The 26,087-nt window shown below is 47.6% G+C and overlaps 1 protein-coding gene across 1 annotated transcript in view; it reads left to right on the forward strand.

The window, feature by feature from the left end:
* garnl3 (GTPase activating Rap/RanGAP domain like 3) overlaps positions 1-26,087 on the forward strand; it is a gene marked incomplete at its 5' end in the record, with an annotated part of 117,469 nt that overhangs the window by 71,407 nt on the left and 19,975 nt on the right. Inside the window, 15 exons of the mRNA XM_080528252.1 lie at positions 3,199-3,273; positions 11,300-11,399; positions 12,852-12,970; positions 13,974-14,038; positions 14,372-14,435; positions 14,571-14,597; positions 14,948-15,023; positions 17,824-17,922; positions 18,726-18,829; positions 20,377-20,485; positions 20,928-20,973; positions 21,073-21,179; positions 22,123-22,238; positions 23,287-23,391; positions 24,755-24,829. Of these exons, the coding sequence (XP_080384378.1) occupies positions 3,199-3,273; positions 11,300-11,399; positions 12,852-12,970; positions 13,974-14,038; positions 14,372-14,435; positions 14,571-14,597; positions 14,948-15,023; positions 17,824-17,922; positions 18,726-18,829; positions 20,377-20,485; positions 20,928-20,973; positions 21,073-21,179; positions 22,123-22,238; positions 23,287-23,391; positions 24,755-24,829 (1,287 nt within the window). The remainder of the gene's footprint in view (positions 1-3,198; positions 3,274-11,299; positions 11,400-12,851; positions 12,971-13,973; positions 14,039-14,371; positions 14,436-14,570; positions 14,598-14,947; positions 15,024-17,823; positions 17,923-18,725; positions 18,830-20,376; positions 20,486-20,927; positions 20,974-21,072; positions 21,180-22,122; positions 22,239-23,286; positions 23,392-24,754; positions 24,830-26,087) is intronic.

The following is a 26,087-nucleotide window of genomic DNA, read 5'->3' on the forward strand; positions in this document are numbered from 1 at the left end:
CACATACACATACTCAGTGTTTACAGAGAGGCTCTGGTGTGCCAGTATTGTGTTCTGGTGACATTTTGGAAGAGCAGAATAGCCTTACTGGCCAGAGGGTGAAAGAAGGGATGAGAGGAGAGGGACAGAGGAGAGAGGAGGGAGAGCAGTGGTAGAGAGTGACATGAGAGAGAGAGAAGGGAAAGAGAGTGAGAAAGAGATTAGAGGAGAGTGGGAAGAGAATGACAGAGAGCCGAGGGAGAGTGACAGAGGAGAGGAGAGAGAGAGGGGGGGATGAGAGAGTGAGAGGGTGATGAGAACTACGGAGGATAGAGGAAAGGGAGATGGGGGGAAGAGAGGAGGAAGGGAGATTGAGACCAGGAAAGAGAGAGTGACGGAGGAGAGAGGGATGAGGAGTGACAAGAGGAGAGAGGCAGGGGAAGAGCGACAGAGAGCAAGAGAGGAGAGGATCTGTGTTCCGTTGCCTGGCAACCCAGGCATTGTTCGGTCTGAGGGTTTGAGAGGATGGAGGTGGGAGGTGGTGGTGGCGGGGAGGGGGGGTGACAGGGTGTCTCTCTCTCTCTCGCTCTCTCTCTCCTCTTCAAACACCCCACCATCATGTCCCCTCTCTCTCTCTCCCCTCTCCTCTCCTCCTCCTCTGTTTATGATGAGTGGTGCTCATTGGCTGGTCCTCTGTTGTCCCTGGAGGGCCATCGTAAAACAAAAGCCGGCCAGTCATCGCTCGTGACGGCGTGACAACAAACCGGCCCAAGAGGATGAAAACATCAGATCTAACACATGTGTGTCATTTAATCCTGGTGTTCGGTGATCTTAAATATTTACCATAAGAACCCTAAGCGACAGAGGCGTTTGTTAGGGTTTTTGAAACATCCGGGGCTTATCCCACGTTTTCATGGAAGGGGCGGGAGCTTTCCCCAACATAACCCCAATCTATGCCAGAGTCCTGTTTGTGGATTATAGTTCAGCCTTCAACACCATCATTCCTGACCTCCTCCACAATAAACTGGCCCAGCTGAATATCCACCCCTTCATCTGTCAGTGGATTACTGACTTCCTCACCAACAGAAGGCAGTATGTCAGGATGGGCCCTCACCTGTCTCAGCCCCGCACAGTTAACACCGGTGCTCCTCAGGGCTGTGTGCTCTCCCCACTGCTCTACTCCCTGTACACCAACGACTGTACCTCTGGTGACACATCTGTCAAGACGATCAAATATGCAGATGACACCACCATGGTTGGCCTCATCACTGACAACGACGAGACTGCCTACCGGAGGGAGGTCTGCAGCCAATAACCTGGAACTCAACAACACCAAGACAGTGGAGGTGATTATGGACTTCCGGAAAAAGGCCCCAACTCACTCTCCACTGGTCATCAATAACTCCCCTGTCACAATAATGGATGAATTAAAATGTCTGGGCACTACCATCTCCAACAAACTAAAATGGGATAACAACATCACAACATCACCCATCTAGTTAAAGAAGGCCAGCAGCGCTTCTTCTTCCTCCGTCGGCTGAAGAGACTCAGTCGTCACATCCTGGTCCAGTTCTACAGGGCCGTCATAGAAAGCATCCTAACATCTTCCATCACTGTCTGGTACGACTCTGCGTCTGCCCGGTCCAAGGCCAAGCTACAAAGAGTCGTACGGACAGCTGAGCGAATCATCGGCTGCCCCCTGCCTCCCATCACAGACCTCCATAGCTTCAGATCACTGAAGAGAGCACGCAAGATTGTGGCTGACCCCTCACATCCAGCTCACAGCTTGTTTGCATTACTCCCTTCTGGACAGCGGTACAGGGCCACCAGGACAAAAATATCACGCCACTTGAACAGTTTCTTCCCCAAAGCCATTAGCCCTCCTCAATAACTCCTGATCATTGCACCTTGCACTTAACATGTTCTTGCACTTAGTTGTACAGTATATTTATTCATAATATTCACTCATATTGGTACTGTATATTTTGTCTTGAGTTTTGTTGTATTGTCGTCTTGCTGTTGTATGTACTGTAGCTTGTTTAGCATGGTAGAATACCAAGTCATGTTCCTAGTGCACTGCACATAGCGAATAAAGTTTAATTGAATTGAATTGAATTGAATTGAATCCTGTCTTCACTCCACTGGCTCCCCGTCCGCTTCCGTATCGATTTTAAATTACTTTTGATTGTTTTTATAGCACTTAACGGGCACGCACCCCCGTACCTGGCTGACCTATTGCGCCACCATACCCCATCCAGAGCCTTTAGGTCCAACTGCTGCTGGAGGTCCCTAGGACCAGACCAAAAACGAGAGGGGATAGAGCCTTCTCTAAAGCAGCCCCTAGGCTCTGGAATAGCCTCCCCCTCCACGTCAGATCCGCCCAGAGCATCGAGGCTTTTAACAATTTTGCAAAAACACATCTTTTCTCCCTGGCCTTTGACCTGAGGTGAGCCTGCCTCCCGACACTGCACTTTTTGTACTTTTATTTCTGCACCTGTATTTTGTGTTGCACCTTGTTTTTAGTGAATTTTTATCTGTTGTTTCTCTTTTACTGGTGTAAATAAACATTACATACTTACTTACTACTAGCTTGCGCTATATCGGTGGCGGTGAGCTAAATCGATGGCGATGCAGTTAGATGGCAACTTTCTTAGTTGTTTCCCCCCCAGGGGCTAGATGTTCCCAAAACATTAGGGGCTCGAGCCCCGGATGCCCAGGTTTTAACAACACCACTGCTAAGCTATCCCACCAGGCTCTTGTGTATGGCCAGAGTTATGGTCTGCATTGATGAAGCGGCTGGGTTAGTGTCTTCTAGGTATGTCTGTACTCTGTACCATAGTAGGTGGTCATTGTGGGTGAACATTGCTGTTTCAACGTGTCAGAGGAGAGGAGGGGGGGTTGTGGTTCCGTGGTCTCTTTCTCTCTCTCTCCCTGTCTCTCTCTCTCTCTCTCCCTGTCTCTCTCTCTCTCTCTTCTCTCTCTCCCTCTTTCTCTCTCTCTTTCTCTCTCTCTTTCTCTCTCTCTTTCTCTCTCTCTCTGCAATGTTCCTCTTGACTGTATTGTCTCACGTTATTGTCTCATGTTGATCCTGTGCCAACCTGACATGTCCCTCTCTCTCTCTCTCTCTCTCTCTCTCTCTCTCTCTCTCTCTCTCTCTCTCTCTCTCTCTCTCTCTCTCTCTCTCTCTCTCTCTCTCTCTCTCTCTCCACCTCTCCCTAGCTGATCTCCAGTGATGCAGATGGAGCCATACAGAGAGCGGGCAGGTTCCGTGTGGAGAACGGCTCGTCAGATGAGGTCTGTGGATCCATACATCCACAACACACTTAAAACAAAAAATACACACGCACGCACACAGGCATTCGGACATAACCACACACACACGCACAGACACACACACAGACACACACACGTTGTATGACTTTATTCTGACCCACAATGACACATTGTAGCAAGCAATGAGACATACGCACACACACACACACACACACACACACACACACACACACACACTCACACACACACACACACTCACACACACACACACACACACACACACTCACACACACACCCTGAGCATATGGTTGGACCCTGTGGGGACATGATGAGTATGCTCTAGTCATCATGTATCTCCGTGTGCGTGCATCTGTTAGTCAGGGCTGTGAGGAAGCAGCAGAAGTCTAGTTTAACCACAGTGGAATAGGGGAACTTGTTTTTCTATGATCTCTGTAAGTACACAGGCTATTTCAGACCCTGCGTCCCCCAGACAGACAACATTAGACCACACAGGGACCGTGGTTCATCCTGTGACCTATCTAGCAACCATTTTCAGTATGCCAAGTTTAGATTAAGTTCTGTATTAAGTATTAAATGGCAGCATCAGGGAAACAACAAGGCAATCGCTAAACTGAACCAATTACCATGAACAACATGATCGAGTTACAGAGGATGATTTCTCAATATGAATGATTCAGATTCAGATTCAGATTCAGATTCAGATTCAGATTCAGATTCAGATTCAGATTCAGATTCAGATTCAGATTCAATTGTCATTGACAGAGTACAAGTACCGTACAAAGACAATGAAACACAGTTCGGCATCTGACCAGATACAATAGTACATAGTGCAAAAGCCATAAATGTATGCACAGATATCATGTACAGTGTGATATGTACAGACAAGGGCGAAGATATGTACAGTTAAGATATGTGGAGTATGATATGTACAGTTAAGATATGTGGAGTATGATATGTACAGTATGATATGTACAGTTAAGATATGTGGAGTATGATATGTACAGTATGATATGTACAGTTAAGATATGTGGAGTATGATAATTATGTACAGTTAAGATATGTGGAGTATGATATGTACAGTTAAGATATGTGGAGTATGATATGTACAGTATAATATGTACAGTAGGATATGTGAAGTATGATATGTACAGTATGATATGTACAGTTAAGATATGTGGAGTATGATATGTACAGTTAAGATATGTGGAGTATGATATGTACAGTATGATATGTACAGTTAAGATATGTGGAGTATGATATGTACAGTTAAGATATGTGGAGTATGATATGTACAGTTAAGATATGTGGAGTATGATATGTACAGTATGATATGTACAGTTAAGATATGTGGAGTATGATATGTACAGAACAAGGGCAATGGATGAGATGTAGTATGATGAGATGTGTCTCTTACTGCATGTACTAGACAGAATGCCCTGAATAGTATGTAGTATGGTTAACACTTGAACAGCCGTGCCTTTTTTACCTACTAAAAGAGCCGCCTCGGGGGTCAACCCCCTCTTTACAATGCTCAAGCTGCTATTTACACAAAACAACCACAAGTTGTCCGCTTGTAAATTAGCCTGCTTCCTACACAAAAGAACGGCAAAATAGCTTTATACTGGCTTATCCTGATGTGATTTTGAAAATGTAAGGACATTGGGTGGTAGAACGCACATATCTAGGAAAAGTCATGAAAGGAGGGTCCTGAAATTTGATCGAGTGCAAAGATATAAAAAATGTCTTTACTCACATGACCTCTCATGGCTGTTCTAGTTAATATGCAATCGATCTGTATCGACCTGGGGGGACTTATAGGGGCTTAACAGAGATATTGATGAGAGGGGGATCTTTTGATATCAACAGGGACTTTCTCAAGACAGAGCTTTAAGATACAAATTCCATGCAATTCTCCGTCATTTTAAATGAACGGGAAAACAAATCCTAATCTTTTTTGTGGCTAATATTTTGGTCTCTAAAGGTACATGGGACCAGGTGACGTGTTCTACAGTAAGAGCACGGCATGGTCACATCAACCTGCCACGCTATGTCCCTCCTCAGTAGAGGGCTTGTCTACAGCGTGCTAATGGCACTCTGTCACATGTTCCCCGGGGGTCCCACCTGCAGCACTCTGGAACCACCTCACGTGTCAGAGGGGCAGAGAGAGAGAGAGAGAGAGAGAGAGAAAGAGAGAGAGAGAGAGAGAGAGAGAGAGAGAGAGAGAGAGGGGGGGATGTAATGCAGTTTGCACATACACCACACACGCTCTCTCTGTGTCTGTCTCTGTCACTGTCTCTCTCTCTCTCTCTCTCTCTCTCTCACTCACTTTGTTTATGTTCCTATGACAGGGAGAAAAAACTAAATATAGCAACACCTTTGTCTTCGTGTAAGGTTGGACAAGCGCTCCTTTAGATGTATGGGCCGTCCGGGCTGTGAGTGTGTACATCTCTGTCCGTTTCTGCAGAAAACACATACAAGAAACACAACATCAACAACAACATCAACAACAACAACAACAACAACAACAGCTAAAACTGTGAAAGTCCCACATCTAAATGAACCATGTAGTCGTGGGTGGGGGGGGCTGAATTTCATTCAACAACCCCCTCCCCTATTCCCAGCTCGAGCGCCTGACAGTAACCATGACAACCTGGAGTGTTTTTCTCCGCAAATAAACAAAGAAATAAGCGTCCCCTATCTCCGCTCCTTCTGTTTAAGCCCCCCCTCCACAAGCCCCCCCACCTGTCATGGCCTGTCAGCTGAAGCTTTAGTCGTCACGAGGAGGGAGAAGCTGCTTGAGTGTGTGTGTGAGTGACAAGTGTGTGGAAGCTGATGTTTAGGCTGAGATGGTTGGGAACAGCCAGGAGCAGTAAAGCATTAGGAACAGACTGTCCTCTCTGTCCAGGGGTTGAACAGACCCAGTAAACAGAGTCCAAAAGACGTCCTCATGGAAGCCAGAATGTGGGTTCAGATGACGTCTTTAGGACGTGTAGGACCTTTAGGACCTGTAGTCCATAAGACGGCCTAAAGACGTCCTAGAAAGACGTCGTCTGGACGTCCTAGAAAGACGTCATCTGAACCCACATTCTTGCTTCCCTGAGGACATCTTTTGGACTCTTTGTTTACTGGGGACTGTCCTCTCTGTCCAGAACAGACTGTCCTCTCTGTCCAGGGGTTGAACAGACTGTCCTCTGTCCAGGGGTTGAACAGGCTGGCCCCAGTAAAACACATAAGAGTCAAGCAGAATACTGGAAAATGGATTACCCATGAGATCTTAGAGGCTATTCGAAATAGGGATAGTGCTCTAGTTAATTTCAAAAGAACAAACCAGCAGCAGGATTATGATGAATATGTCAGATTAAGGAACCAAGTAAAATATAAAATTAATAAAGTTAAATCACAATATTATATATAACCACTGTAAATGAAAACCTGAGACAGCCACAAAAATGATGGTCAGTCTTAAAGGATATTGGATCCACAACATCTAACAAAGCAAAGTCTCAGAATATTAGTCTGGAAATCAATGGAGACATAAAAAAAAATCACTACTATAGCCTCATCCCTGGTTGAGAAGCTAGATGCTTGTAAGCGACAATAGGGGTGGGGGGGTTGTTCAAAACTTTTACCAGAGTCTGAACATAGCAAACAATGGATTTGAGCATTCTTAATCAAATGAATACGTCTAAAGCAACAGGACTAGACAATTTGCCTGCTAGATTTATAAAGGTTAGTGCCAGTATAACAGCAAAAATCCTAAAGCATATTGTGAATCTTTCGATAGAAACAGGAAAGTTCCCAAATGATCTGAAATCGGCTACAGTTGTACCCCTGTATAAAAAAGTATCAGTCAGGTTTTATAACAGCTCATTCTACAGATACGTGTTTAATTGATCTTTTTGATTATATAAAAATGGAGAGTGAGAAAGTGAATTATACAGGTATGGTCATGTTAGATTTACAGAAGGCATTCGATACTGTTGATCATAATATTCTTTTAATGAAATTGAAATGTATTGGGCTAAAAGATGTAGCGGTAAATTGGGTCATATCCTATCTAGCAAACAGAGCACAGGTGTGTAAAGTAGGAGAGGCCCTGTCCACAGTTAGGGAGGTCATATGTGGGGTTCCACAAGGCTCCATTTTGGGACCTTTATTATTTTTAGTCTATATTAATGACATGCCAGCAGCAGTGACATCTCGAATGATGATTTATGCAGATGATTCTACTTTACTAGTATAAGACGCACATGATGTTGAAGAAACTCTCAGTAGAGAACTGTCTCTGGTAAGAGACTGGTTGATTGACAACAAACTTTCGATACACTTAGGAAAGACAGAGTCCATTTTATTTGGCACTAAATACAAGCTTAAGAAAAGTGACACAATCAAGGTACTGGAAGGAAGTATTATCGAATCCCAATCAAGTGTCAAATACCTAGGGGTCTCTCGACCAATCTGTCTCTGGGGAGGAAATTGCAGCTACAGTGTTATCTAAAATTGCAAAGAAGTTTGTATATCGCTATACTCGTTTGATTAATTCTAAGATTTAAAAACGCTTAGTATCAGCTTTAATACAGTGTCAGTTTGATCATGGTATAGCGGATTTTCCCAAAAACTTAAGATCAAATTGCAGGTAGCACAGAATAATGTCATTAGCAGTGGCGGCTCTGTAGTGATACTGAGTGGGGGGGCTAATAAATCCACTAGGCCTAGGGCCTATACCCATCAATAGTTCACACTGCAGCAACAGCAGCATCACATCCCAGACACAGTGCCAACTAAGTTACAGTAATAATGCTCTACAACAAAACTAGAGAAGTAGGCTACCTACAAAAACCTTCTGATGCCAAAAGCGCTCTCTGTTTTTCTCTCTCTCTCTCTCTCTCTCTCTCTCTCTCTCTCTCTCTCTCTCTCTCTCTCTCTCTCTCTCTCTCTCTCTCACACACACACACACACACATACATACATACACACTTTTCTCAGTACACATTATCCCATGCCATTTTTAACAAAAACACAATGCAAGAATGATGAAATGATAGGCTACATGATAGAAGAGACGCTCTATCATAGCCTAAGCCTACAATATCAGAAAAGCTCCACCTATGCACTACCAACATTTTTCTTTTTACATTTTTGGCATTTAGCAGACGCCTTATTCCAAAGCGACTTACAATAAATACATTTGAATACTAGTGAATCATCAATCCACCAGTCGTAGCAGGAAGAGTAATCCAGCTCAGGCCCGGGCCATTGATAGAAGGAAAAATCTTCTTCTATCACCTTCTTCTAAACCTAGGTTTTTTTTTGTTTTTTTTATATAGACACTGGAGAAACAGAGAAACAGTACAATGGGGGCAATAGAAGTTTTTAGGGACACAGTAGAGGGGAAAAGTGGGTGTCTTCAGGAGCCGCAGTGCTGGGGGGCAGTAGATGTCTCAGGAGGAGCAGTTAAGGTGTAACCCGAAGAGATGGGTCTTCAGTCTACGACGGAAGATGGGTAATGACTCTGCAGTTCTGACAGCCGTGGGAAGCTCATTCCACCAGCGGGGAGCCAGTGTCATGAAGAGACGTGATCGGGCAGCATGACTGCCGTGTTGGTGTAGAGGTGGTGGGGCCAGTCGGCCAGCCGAGGTGGAGGAGCGAAGTGAACGGGCTGGAGTTTGGGGGGTGACCATTTCCTTCAGGTAGGCAGGGGCTGTCCCTTTAGCTGCCTGGTAAGCAAGCACCAGGGTCTTGAATCTGATGTGAGCTGCTATCGGGAGCCAGTGCAGCATGCGAAGGAGAGGGGTGACATGAGAGTATTTCGGGAGGTTGAACACCAGACGGGCAGCAGCGTTCTGGATGAGCTGCAGAGGTCTGATGGCGGAGGCGGGGAGCCCAGCCAGGAGTACGTTGCAGTAATCAAGGCGGGAGATGACCAGTGCCTGGGTCAAGAGTTGCGCTGCTTCTCTGGTGAGAACATCCTTCTGATGTTGTAAAGGAAGAATCTGCAGGAGCGAGCCGTTGCTGCAATGTTCTCCGCACAGGATAGTCGGTTGTCCAGGATCACTCCAAGGTTCTTGGCTGTTAGGGAGGGGGTTACAGTAGAGTTCTCCACTGTGATGGAGAAGTCTTGGAGAGGGCAGGCTTTCCCAGGGATGAAGAGGAGCTCGGTCTTGTTAAGATTGAGCTTGAGATGGTGGTCTGACATCCATGTTGAAATATCAGTGAGACATGCAGAGACACGGGTTGCTACGTGTAGATCAGAGGGGGGGAAGGACAGGAAGAGTTGAGTGTCATCTGCGTAGCTGTGGTAGGAGAACCCATGTGAGGAGATTACCGAGCCAAGAGACTTGGTGTAGAGAGAGAACAGTAGGGGCCCTAGGACAGAGCCCTGGGGTACCCCAGTGGTGAGGGTTCGTGGAGAAGACAGCGATTCTCTCCAGGTCACCTGGTAGGAGCGACCCGCCAGGTAGGAAGAAAACCAGGAGTGTGAGGTGCCAGAGATGCCCAGTTCTGAGAGGATGGAGAGAAGGATCTGGTGGTTGACTGTGTCGAAGGCAGCAGACAGGTCCAGGAGAATGAGAACGGAGGAGAGGGAGGAAGCTTGAGCAGAGTGGAGGGCTTCCGTGACAGCAAGGAGAGCAGTCTCAGTGGAACCATCTGCCTCTGCATATTAAGCAAAGCCAAAACAAAGCCAACTTTAAAACAAAAGTGAAGTCATATTTATGGGGAGAACTAATGGACTAATGGCTCACCCTTAAGAAAGGGAGGGTGATTCCGATTTGTTTCACTTTATGTTTCCATGTTGTGTGTTTTTTATGCTGTTTTTATGCTGTTTTAATGCTGTTTTATGCTGTGTGATGTTTTGTTTTATTTTCATTTTATGTTTCCATCGAGGACCACTTTGGAAATAAGTGTTTTAAATAATGCTTTAAAGTGCTATCCTCTGTACATTACTTAGTGTCATGATGCGTAAATGATTCTATGTTAATTCCTAATCAAAATCAAATCAAAATCAAACTCTCTGTCCATGGGTTGAGGTTGGCGATGGGGGTGTGATGTGGACGTTTGGAGCTTATCCAGCTCACTCAAAGAGGAAGACGTGAATCGATCTGGGGGGGGGCTTACAGGGGATTTACCAGAGATATTAATGGGAGGGGGATGTTTTCATAACAAAGGGGCTATTCTCAGGTCAGCACCTCAACATCACTAGGGAACCCAACTCTCCTAAACAATGATGATGATGATGATGATGATGATGATGATGATGATAATGATGTTGATGATGATGATGATGATGGTGATGATGATGATGATGATGATGATGATGGTGATGATGATGATGATGGTGATGATGATGATGATGATGATGATAATGATACATTTGACACAACATATTACTCAAGCTCACCTTTCCGTGCCAGTTGGTGACTTCAAAGACAGAGACAGGTGTTTATGTAACACTGTAATTGGGATAGGCCTATTAACACATACAACAACAAAATACATTACAAAAAGAATCCATTCACTGTGTTTAGGCATTAGGATCTGTTCTTGTAATGAAGTGGGGATGTACTTGGTGGGATGATGATGTCCCCACTCCCCACCCATGATCTGATACTGAAAGGGACGGATGACAAAAGCATCATCCCTGGTGGGAAATCACTGTGTGTGTGTGTGTGTGTGTAATTTATAATTTTAATTTTAATTTTGCCATTTAGCAGACGCTTTTATCCAAAGCGACTTACAATTACGAATTACAGGGACATTCCCCCTGGAGTAACTGAGGGCTAAGTGCCTTACCCAAGGGCACACTAGTAGTGGTGTGGCTTCAGGCGGGATTTGAACTCACAACCTTCCGATCTCCAAGTCCAACTCACTATCCACTAGACCACCACTAGTGGTGTGTGTGTGTGTACTCTATGTACTGGAATAGCCATTTCTGTAGTGAGTACCATGCTGTGATGGTTATGATGACATGGTTTAATAGTGTGTGTGTGTGTGTGTGTGTGTGTGTGTTTCCGTGTGACGGCTGTAGACTACGGACTACACCCCAGGAACCTGGAGGAGAACCGACGTCCATCTAGAGAACCCAGAGTACCACACCAGATGGTTCTTCAAATACTTCCTGGGAAAAGGTCCGTTCTGCTCCTCTCTGCTCAGCCAAAGCACACACACACACACACACACACACACACACACACACACATGCATGCACGTGGACACACACACACACACACACACACATGCATGCATGCCCATGGACACACACACACACATGCATGCATGCCCATGGACACACACATGTGCATGCACGCCCATGGACACACACATGCATGCATGCCCATGGACACACACACACACACACACACATGCATGCATGCCCATGGACACACACACACACACACACACACACACACACATATCGGTTTTAAACTCTGTATATGGCCAAGCAACTCTGTAAGCAGGGATGCTAGGCTATATGCTAGGAGGCTATATGCTGTGTGCTCTACAAGCCTCTACCATGCTATCGCTAGTTAGCATCCGCCGACTCATCCGCCAACTCTGTAAGCGGTGATGCTAGGCTATAGGCTAGGAGATTATATGCTGTGTGCTATACAAGCCTCTACCATGCTAACATGCTATCGCTAGTTAGCATCCGCCGGTGTCCTGGCTCACGGGCTCACAGAGGCAGGCGGACACAGAGCAGAGGCTCACCTCCCAGAGATAACACAATTAACATCTGACTGGCTCTTAGAATAACCCTGTCAACATCAGCGCACCGCTGCCACCGGGGAGACCGGCCGTGCAGGTCGTTAAACACGCATTACCCCCCCCCGCTGCCCCCTCTCTTTCTCCCCGGTGTCTCCTGCTTCCCTCAGATGGAGGGGTGTGGGGGGGGGGGGGGGCTCGTCAAGCACAGGAAGCCGAGGCTCAAGTCAAAGTTAACCGATTCAAATCAGGATGAATATACTTTTGATTGGGAGAGAGGGATGGAGAGAGAGAGGGGGGGGGTGGGGTGGGGGAGACAGGGACAGAGACGAGGGAGAGAGAGAGCAGAGAGAGAGCAGACAGAGAGAGAGAGCGACAAGGGAGAGAGAGCGAGAGAGAGAGCAGACAGAGAGAGAGAGTGACGAGCGAGAGAGAGAGAGAGAGAGAGAGCGACTAGGGAGAGAGAGCGAGAGAGAGAGCAGACAGAGAGCAGAGAGAGAGAGCAACGAGGGAGAGAGAGAGAGAGAGAACAGAGAGAGAGATAGAGAGCAGAGTTCCTGTTTTTAATTGGGTTTGGAGATTTGCTCAGTATTACGTTGCCGTGTCAACCAGACAGGGAGGCAGCTGAACGTGTGGCAGTGCTGTTTCGTCCAGGTCTCTATGGTACACGTCCTCATACGATGCTCTCCACCTAAACATTCCTCACCGTGGCAACACACACATGATCAGTGTGAAATCACAGCTCAAACATAACAAACTCACATCAACATCACATCAATATGACGAACACAGAGATCTTTTTATCTTAATTCACACTGACACTGTGTGTGTGCGTGTCTGTGTGTGTGTGCGTGTGCGTGTGTTTCTCCTCTCTGCAGTTCATCAGAACTATGTGGGCACGGATGCGGAGAAGAACCCCTTCTACCTGTCGGTGGTTCTGTCCGACCAGAACAACCAGAGGGTGCCTCAGTACCGAGCCATCCTGTGGAGGAAGACTGTGAGTTCACCCTGCTGGGTTTAGGATTAGATGAAAAATCAGGATGGATACTTTTGATTGGGAGAGAGGGATGGAGAGAGGGATGGAGAGAGAGGGGGGTGGGTGGGTGCGGGGAAGACAGGCACAGAGAGATGAGGGGGGAAAGAGAGAGAGAGAGAGAGAGAGAGAGAGAGAGAGAGAGAGAGAGAGAGAGAGAGAGAGAGAGAGAGAGCGACGAGGGAGAGAGAGATAGAGAGCAGTGTTCCTGGTTTTAATTGGGTTTGGAGATGTGCTCAGTATTTTGAAACCTTTTGAAACCTTAACCCAACCCCTAACCCAAACATGGTGGTGAACCACATAAGGAACAGACCTGAGATCAGTGTCTATGGGGTGTACTGTGGGAGGGTTGATCGGTGGGAGGGTGGGATGAGGATTGGGGGGGTGGGGGTGAGGGTGGGATGAGGGTTGGGGGGGTGGGGGTGAGGGTGGGATGAGGGTTGGGGGGGTGGGGGTGAGGGTGGGATGAGGGTTGGGGTGGATTTCACCACATGAAACCTGATGAGGAGGCATCTCTGCCTTGCAGGTCCGTCAGCCTTTTGAAAGCGTGACTCATTTCTCCACAGAGCCACATCCCTCTCTCTCTCTCTCTCTCTTTCTGTTTGTTTGCTTGTTTGTTTGTCATTTTCCGATGAGGCGTAGTCGTTGTTTGAGTGTTGTGACGTCCATGCTCTCTCCTCTCTCTCTCTCTCCCTCTCCCCCCTCTCCCTCTCTCTCTATCTCTCTCCCCCCTCTTCCTCTCTCTCTCTTTCTCTCTCTCTCTCCCCTCTCTCTCTCTCCCTCTCTCTCTCTCTCTCCCTCTTTCTCTCTCCCCTCTCTCTCTCTCTCCCTCTTTCTCTCTCCCCTCTCTATCTCTCTCTCTCTCTCTCTCTCTCTTTCTCTCTCTCTCTCCCCTCTCTCTCTCTCCCTCTCTCTCTCTCTCTCCCTCTTTCTCTCTCCCCTCTCTATCTCTCTCTCTCTCTCTCAGGGGACTCTGAAGATAAGCCTCCCTTACAGCCCCACCAAAACACTATCAGTCAAGTCCATCTTAAGGTGAGCCCTGTTCCCTCGGACACTGACAAGACTCTAGACTTAGTTGGTTTGTTTCATAGCAGCGTATCTGTCGCCCATACTGTTGCCCAGACTGACGCACATGAGCAATCTCCTGCTGGAGACTGGGGTTTGATCTCATCCTGGTACACCTGTCTCACCCTCCTCTCCCTCCTCCCCCTCCTCCCCCTCCTCTCCCTCCTCCCCCTCCTCTCCCTCCTCTCCCTCCTCCCCTCCCTCCTCCCCTCCCTCCTCCCCCTCCTCTCCCTCCTCCTCTCCCTCCTCTCCCTCCTCCCCTCCCTCCTTTCCCTCCTCCCCCTCCTCTCCACCTTGCAGTGCTATGAACCTGGACAGGTTTGAGAAAGGCCCAAGAGAGATCCTGAACCCGGAGATCCAGAAGGTGAGAACATCATATGAGTGTTTGTGTGTGTTTGTGTGTGTGTGGGTGTAGGGTGGGTGTGCGTTCATGCGTGTGTGCGTCACAGTTTGTTGTGTAAAAGTAGACCTGAAAACTGTGATATTTTCCTCTTCACAGGACCTACTGGTATTGGAGGAGCAAGAGGTACTGTGTTTCAATATCCACATGAATCGTGTAGATCTGCAAAAAATATATTTGGGGAGGGGGTGGGGGGGTCTACGTCTTATCCAAGTCACATGATGACTATTCTTCTAACTAATCTTCCTGTATGCTAAACTCCGCTGCTGTTGAAATAACTTTTAGCTTCATGCAGCTAGGTACAATTCTAGACAGTGTGGAGGACACAGTCACAGTAAGCAACCTGGTTTTAACATAATTATGTGGGTGTTACGGTTAGGGTGAGACCACCATCAGTGCTAGCGCTATTCATCTACCACCGCTAGTACTAGTGCTACCGTTTTGTAACTGTTTTGATTCCTTCTGTGAATTCGCAGGGTTCTGTCAATTTTAAATTTGGCGTCCTGTACGCTAAAGACGGACAACTCACAGATGACGAGATGTTTAGCAACGGTAAGTCAGTAACAATATAATATACCTGGCCCTCACTGCAGGGGGAGGCCGGGGGAGGTAGAAATCGGAGGTGGGTGTTTGAGGTGCGTTACAACCAGCCCGTCCTCTGACTTCTACATCCTCCTCCACACCCCACTACCACACCCCACTACTACTCCCCACTACTACACCTCACTACCACACCCCACTGCTACACCCCACTACCACACCCCACTACTACACCTCACTACCACACCCCACTACCACACCTCACTACCACACCCCACTACCACACCCCACTACCACACCTCACTACTACACCTCACTACTACACCCCACTACCACACCCCACTACTACACCTCACTACCACACCCCACTACTACTCCCCACTACCATACCCCACTACCACACCCCACTACTACACCTCACTACCACACCCCACTACTACTCCCCACTACCACACCCCACTACCACACCCCACTACTACACCTCACTACCACACCCCACTACTACTCCCCACTACCACACCCCACTACTACACCTCACTACTACTCCTCACTACCACACCTCACTACTACACCTCACTACTACACCCCACTACCACACCCCACTACCACACCCCACTGCTACACCTCACTACCACACCCCACTGCTACACCCCACTACTACACCCCACTACCACACCTCACTACTACACCCCACTGCTACACCTCACTACTACTCCCCACTACTACACCTCACTACCACACCCCACTACTACACCCCACTACTACACCCCACTACCACACCCCACTACCACACCTCACTACCACACCCCACTACTACACCTCACTACCACACCCCACTACTACACCTCACTACCACACCTCACTACCACACCCCACTGCTACACCCCACTACCACACCTCACTACCACACCCCACTACCACACCCCACTACCACACCCCACTACTACTCCCCACTACTACACCTCACTACCACACCCCACTACCACACCCCACTACTACACCCCACTACCACACCTCACTACCACACCCCACTACCACACCCCACTGCTACACCCCACTGCTACACCTCACTACTACTCCCCACTACTACACCTCACTACCACACCTCACTACCACACCTCACTACCACACCCCACTGCTACACCCCACTACTACACCTCACTACCACACCTCACTACTACACCTCACTGCTACACCTCACTACTACACCTCACTGCTACACCCCACTACTACACCTCACTACCACACCTCACTACCACACCCCACTGCTACACCCCACTACTACACCTCACTACCACACCTCACTACCACACCCCACTGCTACACCCCACTACTACACCTCACTACCACACCTCACTACTACACCTCACTGCTACACCTCACTACTACACCTCACTGCTACACCTCACTACCACACCCCACTACCACACCCCACTACTACACCTCACTGCTACACCTCACTACTACACCTCACTACTACACCTCACTACCACACCCCACTACCACACCCCACTACTACACCTCACTGCTACACCTCACTACTACACCTCACTGCTACACCTCACTACCACACCCCACTACTACACCTCACTGCTACACCTCACTACTACACCTCACTACCACACCCCACTACCACACCTCACTACCACACCCCACTACCACACCCCACTACTACTCCCCACTACTACACCCCACTACTACACCTCACTACTACACCTCACTACCACACCCCACTACTACACCTCACTACCACACCCCACTACCACACCCCACTACTACTCCCCACTACCACACCCCACTACCACACCCCACTACTACACCTCACTACCACACCCCACTACTACTCCCCACTACCACACCCCACTACTACACCTCACTACCACACCCCACTACCACACCCCACTACCACACCTCACTACCACACCTCACTACCACACCCCACTACCACACCCCACTACTACACCTCACTACCACACCCCACTACCACACCCCACTACTACTCCCCACTACCACACCCCACTACCACACCCCACTACCACACCTCACTACCACACCTCACTACCACACCCCACTACCACACCCCACTACTACTCCCCACTACTACACCCCACTACTACACATTACATTTACATTTACATTTTTGGCATTTAGCAGACGCCTTATTCCAAAGCGACTTACAATCAATACATTTGAATACTAAGCATGTGAATCAGCAGTCCACCATTCGTTGCAGGAAGAGTACTCTAGCTCGGGCCCGGGGCCACTGATAGAAGGAAAAACCTTCTCCCTATTATCGCCTTCTACTAAAACTTGCACTGGCTATATTATTATTATATTAATATTATTATTATTATTATTTAGCTATTTAAACGTGTCAGCCCTGCAATTTTGCTTCCTGAGGGTTAGCTGACAACCCCACTGACAGATGACAGGTAGGTAATGACAGGTAGTGTAATGGGGGAGTGGTTGTCTTGAGGGAGGAGTTAACCAGCTATTGTTCCCACCCATTACCTCTGTGAAAAATGTCTCTGAAATGTCTCTGAAGACTTATCTCAGTACGGTGGTTCAGGGGGTATCAACATTCAAATATCCATGACTTCTTCAACTTGTTTCAGATTTCAATGTATGACACATCATTTTAAAGCTTACAATCTACCCTTTCATAATCTGAAAAAAACAGAAAAATGATTTTGCCCTAGTTGCGGACTTTTTAACCATGCCCTGTCACATATTTCTCATGATAATTCAACTTGAAAAACTGGAAATGCGTCCGACTAACCGTTGTGTTGTGTGGTGTTTGTGTGTGTCACAGAGACGGGGAGTGAGAGCTTTGATAAGTTCCTCAACCTGCTCGGGGACACCGTCTCCCTGCAAGGCTGGGCTGGCTACCGTGGAGGGCTGGACACCAAGAGTAAGACACCCCCCCAACCACACTCCACACCCCCCCCCCCACCAACGCTCCGATTAGCGCTCGACTGTCATGCACAAATCAGCCTGTAACATTAGACACAGCGCATCGGCATAATAGCTTTTTTTTTAATGCTTGTTATAAAGAAAAGGTCTATAATGCATTGAAATGACATTAAATGATATAACCCATCAATAATGTTACATAATAACAACTGCTCGGATTAGATTGTGGGTTGTTTTGGTTTAAGTGCCGCTATACAGCTATAGAGTCATACCTTCAACATGGGTAAATGTAACAAGGGACTAGGTCAAAATGCGTGCCTATCGTGCACAAATCAGCCTAACGTTTAGGTGGCGTAGTGGATTAAGCGCCCCACTCAGAAAAAATAACAAATCAGCCTGTAACGTTAGACACAGCACCTCGGCATAATAGCGTTTTTTTTTGTTATGCTTGTTATAAAGAAAAGGTCTATAATGCATTGAAATGACATTAAACTAAGATAATAAGATGGTTATCATAATTTTCCACATATTTATTAATAAGTAAATACAGAAAAAGTAAATTTGTGGTTGTCTTCCGTATTGCCTAGAGTGAAATCAGATCTCTGTAGATGATTCGCAATGCATCCTGGGAGGTAGGGTTATGGCTTCGAATCGAACGTGGTCCTGAAAAATCTCCAAACGGAGATTAATTTCTCCTCCCCCTCTTCCTCCTCTCCCCCTCTCCCTACCTTCCCCCTCCCTCTCTTCCTCTCTCTCTCTCTCTCTCTCTCTCTCTCTCTCTCTCTCTCTCTCTCTCCACAGATGACACTACAGGAATGAATTCCATCTACACAGTGTACCAGGGCCATGAGCTGATGTTCCACGTCTCCACCATGTTACCTTACTCCAAGGAGAACAAACAGCAGGTGTGTGTGTGTGTGTGTGTGTGTGTGTGTGTGTGTGTGTGTGTGTGTGTGTGTGTGTGTGTGTGTGTGTGCTGGTATGACATTTATGTTATTGGACATAAAGCCACAGTGGCTTCCTGGCTGCTTATGAATACATATGTGTGTGTTTCAAAGACATAAAGAAAGAGAGAAAGAGAAAGAGAAAGAGGGGGGAAGAGAGCCGTGTTGTGTTGAAAGGACGCCCCGTCTCTTGTCTCCCCAGGGGGTCAGACCACCAGGGCTATATATAACTAACCACAGCTCTCTCTCTCCGGTTGGGTCGTGCAGTCTTTTCATCTTCTCTCTCTTTTCTATCGCCCTCTGCCCCCTCATGTCTGTCTCCCCCTTCCCCCCCTCTCCCCCTCTCCCTCCACTCCCCCTCTCTTTCTGACACCTCTCTCTTCCATCAGATAGCTAGGTACACTGACTTTCTTTGACCACCCTAAGGCGTGATGTGTCTGAGACAGGGCAGGCTTACTCAAGGTCAAAGATGTTGAGATGCACGAAAAGTCTGTAGTCTCTGTTTCCTTTCATTCGCTCACGAGTGAATAAGACACACACACACACACACACACACACACACAGACAAACACACTGACACACACACGCACACACACACACACACACACACACACACACACAGACACACACACACAGACACAAACACGCGCACACACACACACACACACACAGACACACACACACAGACACACACATACATACAGACACACTATTACATGCCATAGAGACGGTAGAAAGACCTGTGGAATGTCACAGAATGCCAACACTTAGAAGACTTTATACTTTTTCACTTTATAGTAGAAATCCACTCAGATATCTAATATCTATGAGTGTGATCTGAAAGGCTGGCTAGCTGGGAGGTTAGACTCATAATTGGATTCCTTCTGCTCTTAATGAATATAAACGCATTCCACTCACAAGCCTGCCAAGGCGTGTGTGTGTGTGTGTGTGTGTGTGTGTGTATGTGTGTGTGCATGTATGTGTGTGTGCTTGCATCCGTGTGTCTTAATGAGAAAATATCCATTCATATCATTAAGAATTCAGTATAATTGGATAGTGTTTAGCATTAGCACTGTCCCTTTCTGCACCATGGTGCAAGGCTCTGCTAAACTGGCACGGGGAGGGGGGGGGGGGGGCTGGGTGGGGGGAAAGTGCTCTAATTGTCGTCGCCTCTTAATGAGCTTATAGGGTCGAAGGTCAAACAAAGAGCAATGAAAAGAGGATAAGGTCCACTGTTTTGCCTTTGAGAATGACTTGATGAATGGTGGTGCGGTCTGCTCTCTCTCTCTCTCTCTCTCTCTCTCTCCCTCTCTCTCTTTCTCTCTCTCTCCCCCTCTCTCTCTCCCTCTCTCTCTCTCTCTCTCTCTCTCCCTCTCTCTCACACACACACACACACATTTGCTTTGGCTTTTCATGTGTTTGGCCATAATCTGGTCTCATGTGGTCAGTCTGGTGTGAGTCTTTGTTGTTTGTGTGTGACGTGTCTCTCGGCCTCTTTGCTCCTCCAGGTGGAGAGGAAGAGACACATCGGGAATGACATCGTCACCATCGTGTTCCAGGAAGGGGACGATGCCTCTCCGTCGTTTAAACCCTCCATGATCCGGTCCCATTTCACTCGTATCCTAACGGGAAGCAGTCATCGTTTCGGACTTCATTTTTTTTTTTTTTTTATTAACACTAGACACAAAAGGAACAGCCATGCCTTTTTTACCTACTAAAAGAGCCGCCTCTTTACAGTGCTCAAGCTGCTATTTACACACAACGACCACTAGTTGGCCGCTTGTAAATTAGCCTGCTTCCTACACAGAAAAACAGCTAGCTACTAGCTTATCCTGAAGTGATATTGAAAATGTAAGGATGTTAGTACAACGCACATATCTAGGAAAAGTCATGAAAAGAGGGTCCTGAAATTTGATCGAGTGCAAAGATATAACACTATTTTTTACTCACAGGGGTCAAATGAAAGGTCTGAGATGTAGGAGGTTGATCAAAACAAAGAATAAAAGTGTGTTCAAATGTAAACTGTTACACTATGCCATTTCCTTAACATCACTGTCAGATATTTTTGCATTAGTTCGATATAACAGTCAGAATGACAGCTACAGGTGAGGTGGTCAGGCATGTTATTTGCATACATAATAATGTTTCTATAAACAATGTGTATATAAATACTGTTGATATAAAAGTGTTTTTTCTGGACCCAGGTTGAAGATATTCTCGGAGGAGAGTGTTCCGCTGTTCGGCCCCCCCCTCCCATCCCCCCCAGTGTTTACAGACCACCAGGAATTCAGGGACTTTTTGTTAGTCAAACGTAAGTACAGCACAAGTGATTTGGTGTGTGTGTGTGTGTGTGTGTGTGTCTGTGTGTGTGCGCGTGTGTGCGTGTGTGTGCGTGTGTGTCTAATTTAAAATCACTGGCTATGTGAGTCGTAGAACTGATTTGAAGATTATTTTATTGGTTTACATGGCACTACATGGTCTTCGCTCCCGAATACATGTGTGACACGCTTTTAAAATACGCACCCACTAGATCCCTCAGGTCCTCTGGTACTGGTCTCTAGATCCCTCAGGTCCTCTGGTACTGGTCTCTAGATCCCTCAGGTCCTCTGGTACTGGTCTCTTGGTTGTTCCAAGGGGTCCGGTCTAAGACCCATGTCGAGGCCACTTTTAGCCACTGTGGCCCCAGACTTTGGAACGGCTTGCCGGAGGACTTGAGGGTGGCAGAGAGTGTGGCTATCTTTAAAAGAAACACACCTTTTTAGCCTAGCTTTTACCTAGTGTCTTTGTCAACTTTCTAGCCCTATTTCTTATTTCTTCATTTTTTTTTTGTTCTTCGTTTTATTCCTGGTTTTATTACTATGTCTATTTTTCTAACTTCTACCTCTTGTTTTTTTGTATTGTATTTTATTTACTATTGTTTTTATGTTCAGCATCTGGAGTTGCATTCAATGCATGACTTGTGCTATATAAATAATGTTTGATTGATTGATTGATTGATTGATTGATTGATTACACACCCATAACACACCCACGTAACACACCCATAACACACCCATAACACACCCATAACACACCTATAACACACCCATAACACACCCAGGTAACACACCCATAACACTCCCATAACACACCCATAACACACCCAGGTAACACACCCATAACACACCCAGGTAACACACCCATAACACTCCCATAACACACCCATAACACACCCAGGATTGATGTTCTAATCTGGCCCCTCCTCTCTTCTGCAGTCATCAACGGGGAGAAGGCCACCCTGGAGACGCCCACCTTCGCCCAGAAGCGCCAGAGGACCCTGGACATGCTGATCCGCTCCCTCTACCAGGACCTCATCCCTGACCTCCACAAGGTAAACCCTGTCTGGCTCCACAGCCTTCTCTCCCCTGTTCTGGAGCTCTCTTCTTCTCTGATCTGGTCTGGTCTGGTCTGGTCTGGTCTATTCTGATCTGGTCTGGTCTGGTCTGGTCTATTCTGATCTGGTCTGGTCTGGTCTGGTCTGGTCTATTCTGATCTGGCCTGGTCTGGTCTGGTCTGGTCTGTTCTCGTCTGGTCTGGTCTGGTCTGGTCTGATCTGGTCTGGTCTGGTCTGGTCTGAGCTGGTCTGAGCTGGTCTAGTCTGGTCTGAGCTGGTCTAGTCTGGTCTGAGCTGGTCTAGTCTGGTCTGTTCGGATCTGGTCTGGTCTGGTCTGAGCTGGTCTGAGCTGGTCTAGTCTGGTCTGAGCTGGTCTAGTCTGGTCTGAGCTGGTCTGCTCTGGTCTGAGCTGAGCTGGTCTGGTCTGAGCTGGGATGGTCTGGTCTGGTCTGAGCTGGTCTGGTCTGGTCTGGTCTGGTCTGCTCTGGTCTGGTCTGGTCTGGTCTGGTCTGGTCTGAGCTGGTCTGGTCTGAGCTGGTCTGGTCTGGTCTGGTCAGGACTGGTCTGGACTGGTCTGAGCTGAGCTGAGCTGGTCCTGCCACTCTAACACCTCTGTGCCTGCCTGGCCACCTATAGCCAACGCTGCTCCACTGCTCTGCTCCACTGCAGCCTCCAGCCCTGCCTCTGCATACCGCATCACACTGGAACTACTGCAATGCTGTCTTTTTCAGGGGGGCTCTGTCTCTCTTTTCTTCTTATCTCTTCTCCTCTCTCTCTGACTCTCTCTCTCTCTCTCTCTTCTTTGTGGCCCTCACACACATGCACACACACACACACACACTTTATCCTTCTCTCCTGTCCCCTGTCCCCCCCCCCTCCTTCCTCTGATGGTTGTGATAGGCCTCAGTTCTCTCTATGCTATGGTGCTTCTGTTTTTCCTGCTGCGAGGGTCTGTCTCTCAGACCTGTGTGTGTGTGCGTGTGTGTGTGCGTGTGTGCGTGTGTGTGTGCTGGTCTCCCATGTGTAGGTTCCCTTCTCTCCTCAGAACATGCTCAATCGGCGCTCCTTCAGTGACGTGCTTCCTGAGTCGCCCAAGTCCGCCCGCAAGAAGGAGGAAGCTCGGCAGGCAGAGTTCGTCAGGATAGGGCAGGTAACTAGCTATAACACACCCGTAACACACCCATAACACACCCATAACACACCCATAATACACCCATAACACTCCCATAACACACCCATAACACTCCCATAACAGACCCATAACACACCCATAACACACCCATAACACACCCATAACACTCCCATAACAGACCCATAACACACCCATAACACACCCATAACACACCCATAACACACCCATAATACACCCATAACACACCCATAATACACCCATAACACTCCCATAACACACCTATAACAACCCATAATACACCCATAACAGACCCATAACACACCCATAACACACCCATAACACACCCATAACACACCCATAACACACCCATAACACACCTATAACACACCCATAACACACCTATAACAACCCATAACACACCCATAACACACCCATAACACACCCATAACACTCCCATAACACACCCATAACACTCCCATAACACTCCCATAACACACCCATAACACACCCATAACACACCTATAACAACCCATAATACACCCATAACAGACCCATAACACACCCATAATACACCCATAACAGACCCATAACACTCCCATAACACACCTATAACAACCCACAATACACCCATAATACACCCATAACACTCCCATAACAGACCCATAACACACCCATAACACACCCATAACACACCTATAACACACCCATAACACACCTATAACACTCCCATAACACACCCATAACACACCTATAACAACCCATAATACACCCATAACACCTATAACAACCCATAATACACCCATAACACACCCATAACACACCTATAACACACCCATAACACACCCATAACACACCCATAACACACCCGTAGCACACCCATAACACACCCAGGTAACACACCCAGGTAACACACCCATAACACACCCATAACACACCCATAACCCACAGACAAACCAACAGTAACACACTCACAGATAAACCAACAGTGTGTGACAGCAACAAATGTGACAGCAGCTGGTGAAAGAGGGAATAAGTCGGCAACCGATCAAAATGGTCAGACTTTTATTCTGAAAAATGTGAATCAATTTCAATGTTGTCGAAAATCGAATTTACATTTGGTGAGTAATCCCCACTACTCTGCACTAACTAGGTCGTAGTAGGATTACTCACCGAATCCATTGCATTGCAATATTTTGGCTTGACTAGCGATTGTGACATTTTTCAGAATAAAAGTCTGAACTTGTTCCCTCTTTCACCAGCTGCTGTCACAAATATGGACAATACACACTACACAGACCTGCCACCCCCCCCCCCCCCCACACACACACACACACACAGACCAACACACACACACACATACCTCTCTCTTTGTCTTGTCCAGGCTTTGAAGCTCAAGACCATCGTCAGAGGAGACGCCCCTACCAGTCTGGTCACCACCGGCCTCTGTAGAAGAGAGGTGAGTAGAAGAGGGTGCGGGGGTAGTAGGCGGATTTGGCAGCTTGGAGTGTGTCACGGTAGGAGGAGGTGTGTTGCTTGTAGGCTTCGGCGTGGACAGTGAGGTGGGGGTTTTGTGGAGTCGTTCCAGTTGGCGGCCGGTCTGTTTCATGGTGCGGAGTTCAGGGGTGTACCAGGGGGAGGAGGTGGTGAAGGAGTTCAGGGGTGTACCAGGGAGAGGAGGTGGTGAAGGAGTTCAGGGGTGTACCAGGGGGAGGAGGTGGTGAAGGAGTTCAGGGGTGTACCAGGGGGAGGAGGTGGTGAAGGAGTTCAGGGGTGTACCAGGGGGAGGAGGTGGTGAAGGAGTTCAGGGGTGTACCAGGGGGAGGAGGTGGTGAAGGAGTTCAGGGGTGTACCAAGGGGAGAAGGTGGTGAAGGAGTTCAGGGGTGTACCAGGGGGAGGAGGTGGTGAAGGAGTTCAGGGGTGTACCAAGGGGAGAAGGTGGTGAAGGAGTTCAGGGGTGTACCAGGGGGAGGAGGTGGTGAAGGAGTTCAGGGGTGTACCAGGGGGAGGAGGTGGTGAAGGAGTTCAGGGGTGTACCAGGGGGAGGAGGTGGTGAAGGAGTTCAGGGGTGTACCAGGGGGAGGAGGTGGTGAAGGAGTTCAGGGGTGTACCAGGGGGAGGAGGTGGTGAAGGAGTTCAGGGGTGTACCAGGGGGAGGAGGTGGTGAAGGAGTTCAGGGGTGTACCAGGGAGAGGAGGTGGTGAAGGAGACAGTGGTGGTTTTCAAGGGGGCCAGTGAGTCATGGGAGTCAGAGAGAAGTAGACTGGTCACCTAGACTGGGTTGCACCAATTTGGTGTAAGTCATTAAACCCCTAGTTGTTACTAGCTAGTTTCAAACTAGTTGTTTAGTCATTTCGGTTGCACCATACCAATCTTTTGCCAATCTTAGCTAGTAAATACTTAGTAATGTGCAAGTTGTTACTAAAAAGACATTGTCGCATAAAACGTGATGGAAGAACATTATAGCCAATCAGCGAGCAAAGCAAAACCCTCAATTTTTAAATCCTCAATTTTGGCCGCTGTAATGTCACTTTGACATAGAATAATAAGACACTTAAGTCTGGGTTCAACAAAGGTACAACCAGTTTACTTCGGTTCTGCTAGACACCTCTCAGTCACCTACTGGTATATCACGAACTCCGTCCAAGGCGCATGCGCCGTCCCCGACTATGAATTAACCCATTCATTACAGCCGCCATTGGCTAAAAGCTGTAAT

Source organism: Nansenia antarctica, assembly GCF_963989245.1.
Source record: "Nansenia antarctica genome assembly, chromosome: 4".
Lineage (NCBI taxonomy): Eukaryota > Metazoa > Chordata > Actinopteri > Argentiniformes > Microstomatidae > Nansenia > Nansenia antarctica.